Source organism: Chaetura pelagica, unplaced genomic scaffold, assembly GCF_000747805.2.
Source record: "Chaetura pelagica isolate M959 unplaced genomic scaffold, ChaPel_1.0 scaffold274, whole genome shotgun sequence".
Taxonomy (NCBI): Eukaryota; Metazoa; Chordata; class Aves; order Apodiformes; family Apodidae; genus Chaetura; species Chaetura pelagica.
Window position 1 is genome coordinate 1,150,872 of NW_009952983.1, and position 11,807 is coordinate 1,162,678.

Below are 11,807 nucleotides of genomic sequence, written 5' to 3' on the forward strand. Positions count from 1 at the left end.
GAGTTTCCTTTTCAAATGTTGTTTGATCTGGATGATCAGAAACGGAGCAGGTAAGTGTCATGAGTTCCAAGTGAGATGTTTAAAATTAACATCTGTCCAACTGATGACAGGGACCAGTCTTCTGATGAAGAAGGAAGAACACTATCTCGCAGCAGAGAGGATGGTGCCTCTGATGACTAAGAAGAGCCTGAGAGACTAAGGCCCAGAGACTCTGTGCCTCCTGCTCACTGGATCAACACTCTCTGGACCTCTCACTACCTATGCCTCCACTCGCTGGAGATCCCCAACATTGGGCACCCCACTCCACCACGAGTGGATGTCCAGGCTTCAGGAGGAGGCTGTGAGCACAGAGCCCTCCCGAGGCACAGCCATGCCTCCCTCTCTTGGGCAGCATCCAGAAGACACTTGCCCTACATCAAAGCAACTCTGAGAGCTTGACTCACCCAGGCAGTGGGCCTCTTGGTTCCTCTGATCATCTTGCAGATTTCTAAACCTCTTCCCTTCTTCTCCACCTCAAGATGGGTAAACAATCCTACACCCATTTAATGGAGCAGGCACCAAATTCCATTACTTTCCCAAACCACATCACTTCCTGCTGGTGCCCATGACATTTGCAGGACACCCCTACCCAAAGCAAGAAGTAACACTAATATTAAGATACTTGTATTTAATGTTCATCTCTGACGTAGCCTCTCTCACTTAAAACACCATGGCTTGACCTCTCCTTCTCAGGAGAGATTTCAGAAGTCCCCAGGAGCTGCAGGATGAACATATCTCATCTCTAGTGGGTTCTGCAGTGCAACAAAGGATTAATTGGACCAAGAAACTGAAGGTACTATAGCTGAGCTTGCAGCAGCTGGTGGGAGCAGTGTCCTGTGCCACCCTGTCCTGCAGTGCTGGCACAGGCAGCCAGAATTTCTGCAACCACCCCAGTCACCCACCAGCCCTGAACATTTTGGTTCTAACCATCTTGAACTGGTCTGAGCTAGCTCCACCAGCCTCTGTAATTCAAGACACAACCTCCCAGGGAGTCCTCTCCTTGCTTTGCTGCTTGACGTGCCTCCCGGGTGCTGGGAGAGGGACTGTGTGTGTAAATCAAACTGCTCGAGGCTGGATTTTTCTGGGGCCAGGGGGATTTGGCACCTGTAAAGCGTCAGAGCAAGGTGAGGCCCAGGAACACCACCAGACCAGCTCAGCAGGCTGTGCTGAGGAGGGAAGGATGCTCATCAGCCACGTACGCTCTGCCCCACGGATAAAGGATACAAATCTAGTCCTTCACACCTCTGAGGCAGCAAGAAGAGCCTGGCAGCACCTCCCAAAGACTTGCTCTGTGCCTGGGCTTTTGCATCTACTTCCAAAGGGTTTTTTTCAGCTCAGCTAGCTGCTTGCAAGCAAGTTTCACAGCAGAAAGCTGAACAGGTGAATTGATCACAGCACATCTCCCAGCCAAGACAGGGACAGGGACAGGGACATGTCCCCAGCTGCACCTTTGCAGAAACCCATCTATCCCTCACCATGCAGGGCCAGGATGGGAGAGAAGGAACCCATCAGGCAGCAGCCACTGGTGTGGAGTCCAGCAGCACCAGACCCCACAGCAACCACCAGTGAAGCACAGCACAAACCCCCTCCTGGGAACAGGCTGCCTCACACATGAAGTCCCCGCCCAGGAGTCTTTCCAAAAGCTATTCCAAAAATGGAATAGCTTTAAATCATCCCTCGAGGGGATAGACACAGAGACTTTGGTGGGCAAAATGTCTGCCAGGGGAGGACAGGGGTGATTGTCAGGAGTGATGGCTTCCTCCCCCTGAGCAGTGTCAGCAACGCTGGCCCAGCTGAGAACAGGCCACTTCATGGGGACCATTTCCATTTCTCAGGGAACTGCTGGAGAGAGTTCAGTGGAGGGCAACAAAGATGATTGGGGGATTGGAGCATCTCCCTGATGAGGAAAGGCTGAGAGAGCTGGGACTGTTCAGCCTGGAGAAGAGAAGGCTGAGGGGAGACCTTATTAATGCCTGTAAGTATTTAAAGGTGGGTGCAGGGAGGATGGAGCCAGACTCTTAAGTAGCTCCCAAAGACAGGATGAGGGAAAATAGGCACAAGCTGGAAGATGGGAAGTTCCACTGAAATATGAGGGAAAACTTCTTTACTATGAAGGTGACAAAGCCCTGGGACAGGCTGCCCAGGGAGGCTGAGGATTCCCCTTCCCTAGAGATATTTCAAGATCCACCTGGATGCAGCCCTGGGTAATGTGCTCTGGGGAATCCTGCTTTAGCAGGGAGTTGGACTAGATGATCTCTAGAGGTTCCTTCCAACTCTGACAATTCTGTGAGTCTCTGATTCATTGCTATGCTTTGAGTCTGAGGTTTTTCATTTTGGAGAGTAGCTCCTCTCAAAGCCAAAGATGTGCCTTATGGCACTTGATGAAGCAGGTGGGGTGAATGAAGGGCACATTCCACCTGCTGGATGCAGAGTACTAGCTAGAGGTGAAGTGTTATCTTTGCAAGGTGCAAGCTGCAGCTCTGACTCCCCATTTATCTTCAATCCAGTGGAGGGGAAGAGGCCAGGAATAGGTTTTATTTGTTCTGTGAACTGGACGGGGGGAGATTGAGATTAGACATTAAGAAGATAATGAACTGTGAGGATGGTGAGACCCTGGCCCAGGTTGCCCAGAGAAGCTGTGGCTGCCCCATCCCTGGCAGTGTTGAAGGGCAGGTTGGATGGGGCTTGGAGCAGCCTGGTCTGGTGGGAGGTGTCCCTGCCCATGCAGGGGGTTGGGACTGGATGATCTTTAAGATCCCTTCCACTCCAGACCGTTTGATGATGGCGACAATGCAAAGCACAACAGAGCTCCCTGACTTCTCTAGCCCTGCTGGAGGAAACCCCCGGTGAAAAACTCACAGACTATTTTGCTGGGAGTAAAAAAAAATCACAGCCGGGAGGGACCTGAGAGCTCGTTTTAAATCCCAACCAGCTGCGCAGGGCTCTGCGCCCCATCACCCCCACCTGCCCCGCGGGGTTAAATCCGCCCCCGGGGGCCGGGCAGGGCGGCTGTGTCCATGGACGGGGCGTCACCTCTGGAGCGGTACCTGGAGAGCTGCGGCGGGCAGGTGAGAAAAAAAAGGAAAGGGCTGCTGCGTTGGCCGGGAATGGAAGGCAGCTATGCTCACCACTATACCACCAACGCCGCGCTGGGAAGGCTTCCCCGCCGGCAGCACAAGTGCGGCCTCCCTGCCCCAGGAGGCTCCAGCTTCTCCCTGCTGGTTGGTAAATTATATTGGATATTAGGGGGAAAAAATGTCTTGCCCAAAAGGGGTATTAGGCCTTGGAACAGGATGTTCAGGGCAGCGGTGGAGTCCCTGTCCCTGCAGAGATTTCCAAGCCCTGCCGGTGTGTTGCTGAGGGACATTCATTTGTCACCCTGGCAGTGCTGGGTTGAACTCAACGATTTTAAAGGTCTTTTCCATCTAAAATGAATCTATGCTGTGTTTGCAATGTTGTTGTTTGTTCTCTTTTTAAATGCTGTGTTTGCAATGTCGTTGTTTGTTCTCTTTTTAATTTGGAATAGCCTTGCTGGTCTTAGCTGGCTGCAGGGGGCTGTGAGGGTGAGGGACTGGGAGAGGGCTGGGCTGTGCAGCTGAGCATCACCTTCACCCAAGGAACACAACTCCTTGAGGTGCTTCCTGTTCTAAACTGCTTTCCAGCTCAGAAAATGGGTTTAGCACCAGGCTGCTTAAATCCAGAGACTTCCCAGTGGCAATCAGTAAAGCCTGCTGAATATAGCCCCATTAAATACATAATGTGGAGAGATACACCCAGGGTTTTACAAATGCTACTGGGCTTGTATTTCAGACTTGCTGGGGTACTTGCTAATAGCAGATGTGTGAGATGTTGCTGCAGAAAGAAAAAGAAAAAACAAGTCTGGTTTTTAAGCAGCTGGATTTGATTTGTCTGTACCTGGATTGCAGGGATTCCTGCGTGGAAGTGAAAATGGCTTTTTGCCCTCAAGCTGCCCTAAAAGTAGTGATCTCAGACAGGATCTATGTGTGAAATCTCCTTCCTGGAGCTGCTGGGAGATGTCCAAAGCTATGCTGCTGATGGGGCCTTCAGTGAAGTTAATTAACCTAGAGTCTATAGCCATAACCCTTGGCAGGCAGCCCAACATAAACAAGGTCTTGTGCCCCCTTTCATAGCCTCTGAGCAGCTGTCTGACAAGGAGGCAATCTCCCCCACTGCTTAACCCTGTAAGGGCTTTGCCCAGACCAGTTAGATGGAAACCTGCTGAAAAAGACACAGAAAGCAAATCTTCCCATCTACTTTATGCACTTCCTCTTCCTTTTCTTGATTTGTTTATCAGCTGCTTAATGCTTCCAGCCTCAGACACCCCTCAATCCTCTGTCACCTTTCTCTAAGCTATGCCACAAGCTGTCTGCTTTGCATCTTTTTTTACTATTCTATTTCTCTTCTTCTCTGATGCCCCTCAGCACAGTGTGTGTGAGTGGTCCTGCCGGCTTGCAGGGCTGAGTCTTTTTAATTTTTTGTGCCATCTTCTCTGGATCACAGTTCCTAGAAAATTTTTCTAATTAGTTCTTGTACAGATGAGCCTTAGACCACTGGAGGCCTTGCAGAGACTGTGCCTTCCCTCCTGTGTCACTACCTTGAAAATATCTATTTAAAACAAATGGTTTTAACTATCCCATAGTATGTTGCTATGGGATACTGTTAATACATTTGTATTTGACTACTTAATTCTCAGATAGAGCTCTTGGATCCCATTCTCCAAAGAGATGAAGAGCTAAGGAGTATCTAGTCTTATTCTGTAGCATTCTGACCCAAATCATCTCACCTGGGGTTCTGTACCTAGAATTTAAGTTTCAGAAACAGTTTTGAACCTACACCTTCAGAGCTTTCAGAGCTAGATCTGATCACACCTGTATTCAAGCTATTAAGGGTTCTCTGGGAGGATTTGTCACTGAGGGCTTTCCAAGTGTCTACAAGCAAATATGCTGCAAAGCAGGAGCAGAGTTCTCCCTGTGTGCATGGCTGTGTTGCTAAGTGAGCTGATTAGCACACAACACAGAGCAGCACTAGCTCAGGGCTGAAAACCATTGATCTGGAAACCCTGCTCCTGCTGGAGCTCAGGCAGTTGCTGCCAACTTAAGGGCCTCTGTCTTGTGCACCATTCCCTGCTCTGATCTGTGCTTGGACTTTTTTAATCCTTTTGGCTCTCGAGCCCAAAAAAATGCCTAAATGAACACAAAACCTCTTGTATGGATCATCTAGTCCATGCTGGCACCTGCTGTGAGTACTGGCAGCAACCACCTTCTTGGAAGAAGCTTTCCACTAACTAGAAGCTTATGCTATAATGGAGAAGGAAACAAATCCTTTCCCAAAGTCTTGCCTCCTCAATATTACAGTGCCTTTTAAATAGCTTTTAATAATAAACAGCTGATAAAGAAGGTCATTAGTATGCAAGAACTTGCTTGCAGGTAAGTTGCATGCTTGCTGTGGGAAAGGATGCTGGCTTTGCTGACTGTGTCTCACTTGAGTTAGTCTGGTGACCTCCAAGAATGAACTGCCCGTGATCCTGTGAGGGCGTCACCTCTGGAGCGGTACCTGGAGAGCTGCGGCGGGCAGGGGAGAAAAAAAAGAAAGGACTGCTGCGTTGGCCGGGAATCGAACCCGGGTCAACTGCTTGGAAGGCAGCTATGCTCACCACTATACCACCAACGCCGCGCTGGGAAGGCGCTCCCGCTGGCAGCACAAGTGCGGCCTCCCTGCCCCAGGAGGCTCCAGCTTCTCCCTGCTGGTTGGTAAATTATATTGGATATTAGGGGGAAAAAATGTCTTGCCCAAAAGGGGTATTAGGCCTTGGAACAGGATGTTCAGGGCAGCGGTGGAGTCCCTGTCCCTGCAGAGATTTCCAAGCCCTGCCGGTGTGTTGCTGAGGGACATTCATTTGTCACCCTGGCAGTGCTGGGTTGAACTCAACGATTTTAAAGGTCTTTTCCATCTAAAATGAATCTATGCTGTGTTTGCAATGTTGTTGTTTGTTCTCTTTTTAATTTGGAATAGCCTTGCTGGTCTTAGCTGGCTGCAGGGGGCTGTGAGGGTGAGGGACTGGGAGAGGGCTGGGCTGTGCAGCTGAGCATCACCTTCACCCAAGGAACACAACTCCTTGAGGTGCTTCCTGTTCTAAACTGCTTTCCAGCTCAGAAAATGGGTTTAGCACCAGGCTGCTTAAACCCAGAGACTTCCCAGTGGCAATCAGTAAAGCCTGCTGAATATAGCCCCATTAAATACATAATGTGGAGAGATACACCCAGGGTTTTACAAATGCTACTGGGCTTGTATTTCAGACTTGCTGGGGTACTTGCTAATAGCAGATGTGTGAGATGTTGCTGCAGAAAGAAAAAGAAAAAACAAGTCTGGTTTTTAAGCAGCTGGATTTGATTTGTCTGTACCTGGATTGCAGGGATTCCTGCGTGGAAGTGAAAATGGCTTTTTGCCCTCAAGCTGCCCTAAAAGTAGTGATCTCAGACAGGATCTATGTGTGAAATCTCCTTCCTGGAGCTGCTGGGAGATGTCCAAAGCTATGCTGCTGATGGGGCCTTCAGTGAAGTTAATTAACCTAGAGTCTATAGCCATAACCCTTGGCAGGCAGCCCAACATAAACAAGGTCTTGTGCCCCCTTTCATAGCCTCTGAGCAGCTGTCTGACAAGGAGGCAATCTCCCCCACTGCTTAACCCTGTAAGGGCTTTGCCCAGACCAGTTAGATGGAAACCTGCTGAAAAAGACACAGAAAGCAAATCTTCCCATCTACTTTATGCACTTCCTCTTCCTTTTCTTGATTTGTTTATCAGCTGCTTAATGCTTCCAGCCTCAGACACCCCTCAATCCTCTGTCACCTTTCTCTAAGCTATGCCACAAGCTGTCTGCTTTGCATCTTTTTTTACTATTCTATTTCTCTTCTTCTCTGATGCCCCTCAGCACAGTGTGTGTGAGTGGTCCTGCCGGCTTGCAGGGCTGAGTCTTTTTAATTTTTTGTGCCATCTTCTCTGGATCACAGTTCCTAGAAAATTTTTCTAATTAGTTCTTGTACAGATGAGCCTTAGACCACTGGAGGCCTTGCAGAGACTGTGCCTTCCCTCCTGTGTCACTACCTTGAAAATATCTATTTAAAACAAATGGTTTTTAACTATCCCATAGTATGTTGCTATGGGATACTGTTAATACATTTGTATTTGACTACTTAATTCTCAGATAGAGCTCTTGGATCCCATTCTCCAAAGAGATGAAGAGCTAAGGAGTATCTAGTCTTATTCTGTAGCATTCTGACCCAAATCATCTCACCTGGGGTTCTGTACCTAGAATTTAAGTTTCAGAAACAGTTTTGAACCTACACCTTCAAAGCTTTCAGAGCTAGATCTGATCACACCTGTATTCAAGCTATTAAGGGTTCTCTGGGAGGATTTGTCACTGAGGGCTTTCCAAGTGTCTACAAGCAAATATGCTGCAAAGCAGGAGCAGAGTTCTCCCTGTGTGCATGGCTGTGTTGCTAAGTGAGCTGATTAGCACACAACACAGAGCAGCACTAGCTCAGGGCTGAAAACCATTGATCTGGAAACCCTGCTCCTGCTGGAGCTCAGGCAGTTGCTGCCAACTTAAGGGCCTCTGTCTTGTGCACCATTCCCTGCTCTGATCTGTGCTTGGACTTTTTTAATCCTTTTGGCTCTCGAGCCCAAAAAAATGCCTAAATGAACACAAAACCTCTTGTATGGATCATCTAGTCCATGCTGGCACCTGCTGTGAGTACTGGCAGCAACCACCTTCTTGGAAGAAGCTTTCCACTAACTAGAAGCTTATGCTATAATGGAGAAGGAAACAAATCCTTTCCCAAAGTCTTGCCTCCTCAATATTACAGTGCCTTTTAAATAGCTTTTAATAATAAACAGCTGATAAAGAAGGTCATTAGTATGCAAGAACTTGCTTGCAGGTAAGTTGCATGCTTGCTGTGGGAAAGGATGCTGGCTTTGCTGACTGTGTCTCACTTGAGTTAGTCTGGTGACCTCCAAGAATGAACTGCCCGTGATCCTGTGAGCTGCTGCCCTCTGTTGCACGAATCCAACACAGCACGGACACTGTCCCCTGCTAGGAGGGAGAGGAAACAGAAGCATATGAGGGAGGTAAAGCCAGCTGTCTTCCCTGGAAAAAAATCATGTTGGATCTGTTTAGAACTGAGGTACAGAAGGGCTGTGAAGGGCAAAGCGCCAGCGTTGCTCCTGCAGTCCCTGCTGAAGGCACAGAGCACTGCTCGGCTTGGGGTCCTGCAGGGGTGCTCTGGACTGCCTTGGGAATGTGGTGGGAAAATCTCTATCCCTGCTATAGAAGCTGTCTGGATTTCTATAAGCTGGTAGACAAGCCAGCAACATGCTTTAAAATCTTAAGGCTATTCTATAATATGTATGGGGAAAATTATTTCAACTTCCTCATTGAGTAGAAGAGTAACCTTAATTTAGTCTCCTGATTAAATGTTTTCTTACAAGGTCTTTAATGATGCTTTTTATTAATTCAAGGATGACCTCTCAACTGGTCCTCAGCTCTTTACTTCCATGAGCCCTTATGATGTAGACCTGCCAATTCAAACAACTGAAGATGTGGTGTTTGGTTCTCAGTTTAATCAGCCCAAAGAGCTTCCTACAGACTTCTCCTCAGTGGACCTCAGCTTTCTTCCAGATATTACCCAAGACAGCAAAGAGCAAAATCTATCTGAAGATGGTAATGAAACACAAAAAGAGCTTATTGGCTCAACATCAAGAAATGAGGACAGTGGGATCTTCATGGATGAAAGCAGTTTGTCCTATCCAGATGTAACTCAGCCATCTCCTGAGGCATCTGGTGTCTGTCCTTCTCTGACACCAATGACTCCTGTGACCCCTGTGACACCTGCATCAGAAAGCTCTGGCATAGTTCCTCAGTTACAGTAAGTTTATGTATGTATGATATATGTAGCATATATAATAGTTTTGCTTAAACTGTAAGGTACAGCTCTGACTTCTCACTTAGAGAATGTAGCAAGAGTGGTTTAGTCTCAAATAAGCCCACCCCAAAAAAACAGGGGGGACATTTAGCTCCATATCACCTCAAAGAGAAATAATGACCTAACAATACTGGAAGGCAATTGGATAACTCTGCTGATCAGCACAATACCAAAATGGCACAGAACAATGGCAAGCTTAGCAAAACAAGGGAGAGTTGACTTGATAAACATGCTGGGTGAGTATCTGAAATGCCTCTGGCTTGTTAAGGAGGAAAAAGTCTCTTCTGAGAGACAGGAGATGAAGTATCTCCATGGGAAAAGTATTTGGTAGAAATTATTTATATATAGTATGTACTGCTGGTTACTTCAGTCTGCAGGATGAAAAGAGAAAAATTACTTGAAAAGGATTTCTTCCAGCCAGGAGAATGTTAAGGATGACAGCAGGCTCCAGGGCTTTAAAAATGTCTGCTTTTCTGAGAGCAGAACCAGTCTGAACTAAGCAAAGGAAAGGGACAGGGAAAGGAGTGAGAGAAATTCTGGTCCTGTTAAAAGATCATGTCCTGTGTGGGCTAGAGCAACTATGGAGTAGTTTATACCTGTAGAGAATAACATACCCTCACCTACCTTAAAAGTGCTGTAGTAACTCTGTAAACACTCAGTAATGGTTCAGTTCAAAGCTGTAAAAGAACAAAGTGATGTAGTTATTGGAAGACACACAAACTTAGGATTCAGGGACTAATAATTTAATACCTTGTTATATCTCAAACTGTAATTTTGGTGTTAAATTACTTATGTTTTGCCAGAAGTAGCTTAATGCTAGTGGGAAAGAGGCAGGCAGGAAATTAGTTTATGGCAATTATTAATTGGAGTGACTCCACATCAAGCTAATAATGCTGGAAGTTGGCTCTGAAGTGACCTGCTTTGGCAATAAAAAAAATTCCTCTTTCATTCCTCAGGAATATAGTGTCAACTGTAAACTTGGCCTGTAAACTAGATCTGAAGAACATAGCTCTGCATGCCAGAAATGCAGAGTATAACCCAAAGGTAAACCTTAAAGACTCTTAAGCTTTAACCTCTCACTTCCCTTTCTCAGTGCTATTGGATTCTAACCTCTAGGAATCACCATGAGCTTTGTCCTTTCTCTAGTAGAATCTGCAATTTTGGCCTGTTAAATCCTGTGGTCTCCTCTCTGAATTTGTTTTTTCTTTTAATCAAGATGAGATGTTACCAGGCTGTTTAAGAATTCTTCCTACCTGTGGTCAGCCACCTCCAGCTGAAAGGGTATAAGCAGCCCTCACTGGGGGTTAAAACTCCTGTCTAGATTAAAGAGCTACTGGAGTCAGACTGGTATGGCATGACACTTCCAGCAGGAAAATGCTGGGAACACCAGATTGTGTTTCTGTAGGTGACTCCAGACTGCTCAACAAAATCCAAGGGACAAGGCAGTGGCTCTGTGACTAATCTTAAGCCCCCTTGTCCTAGGGGCAGGTTGGAAAATAACTTCAGAGTGGTAAATAAACACTTAACAGAAAGCAAATGCATCCTGTGTGGAGCGTTCAAAGTGATGATCCTTGCAAGAATGAACAGAAATGCAGTCCCTGCTAAATCCCTCAGCTGGACTGTGAGGTCTTCCTTTGAATTTGTAGAGGTTTGCTGCTGTGATCATGAGGATCAGGGAACCACGAACAACAGCCCTCATCTTCAGCTCAGGAAAAATGGTCTGCACAGGAGCAAAAAGGTATTCTTTTGCTTTTCCTTCCTTCTAAAGGTCTGGGTCTTGCAGCTGTACCTATATTCTGATCAAAAATGTCAGAAAAGCTTGCTTAAATTATCTAGCAAAGCACTGTTGTGATTGCAAAGAACAAAATGAAGCACTGGTATTGAAAAATGCCTGGTTTTCTTCATGTGAGTAATTTAGTCGTCACTGAACTGCTTGGTTCTCTCCCTGAATATAGATTGAGCTGAGCAGACATTAGCAGAAAAGCTGCTAAAATGCCCAGGAATTTTTAAGGTGTTATTTGCATTTCTCACTGATTTTTTTTTTTTTGAGTTAGGACATAACTCGTGTCTGTCAAGTCTCCCTTCAGTGCCTCTGTTCACCAGTCAACACATCTGCCTCTAGAGAAAATGGGAATTGAAGAGAAGCAAAGATTATTCCTGTACTTTGAAGCTCTCTTCTCTTCAAGCTCAGCAGCTGCCTTGATTTTTATGTCCCTAAGCTGTCAGTAAGATAATGCATTAACTCACAGCTTAGGAGACCTCTTCTCCAACCTCTGCCATCACCCCAGCTAGCTTAGCTAGATGACTCTACTGGTGTCTGCAGTCTGCTGCCTGGATTAGCTCTGAGAAATGGTGTTAGGAACTAAGAAACCTCTGAAGAGGGAAACTCCTGGGTGTCCTCACAAAGACCCCAGGGAAGTGAATGACAAAAGTGCCTTTTATCTTCTAGATCACTGAAGTGACTTTGGGGATGGAGGCTTTCTGTTTTGAGCAGTAGCATATCTTTGTCCAGAGGACAGATTAGCATGGTGGTGGCTCTAAGCTGACTTCCAGCCTAAGAGCAGATGACAGTACTAAGCAAAGCAGCTTGTCCCCTCCTGCTCTTCCTTCAGTGAGGAGCAATCCCGGCTTGCGGCCAGGAAGTACGCACGTGTGGTGCAGAAGCTCGGGTTCCCTGCCAAGTTCCTGGACTTTAAGATACAGAACATGGTTGGGAGCTGTGATGTGAGGTTCCCCATCCGGCTGGAAGGCTTGGTTCTCACTCACCAG

General features: G+C 46.8%; 1 protein-coding gene and 1 non-coding gene across 2 annotated transcripts in view; one reads left to right on the forward strand and one right to left on the reverse strand.

Moving 5' to 3' along the window:
* The first annotated feature begins 3,056 nt into the window (after window positions 1–3,056).
* Window positions 3,057–11,807, forward strand: part of TBPL2 (TATA box binding protein like 2) — a 12,159-nt gene continuing 3,408 nt past the window's right edge. Inside the window, exons 1-5 of the mRNA XM_009996473.1 lie at window positions 3,057–3,107; window positions 8,575–8,981; window positions 9,995–10,082; window positions 10,685–10,776; window positions 11,651–11,807. The exon at window positions 11,651–11,807 is cut by the window's right edge and continues 4 nt beyond it. Coding sequence (XP_009994775.1) covers window positions 3,057–3,107; window positions 8,575–8,981; window positions 9,995–10,082; window positions 10,685–10,776; window positions 11,651–11,807 — 795 coding nt within the window. The remainder of the gene's footprint in view (window positions 3,108–8,574; window positions 8,982–9,994; window positions 10,083–10,684; window positions 10,777–11,650) is intronic.
* On the reverse strand, window positions 5,659–5,730 carry TRNAG-UCC. Its single transcript has one exon. It is a non-coding gene; the product is annotated as a tRNA-Gly (tRNA).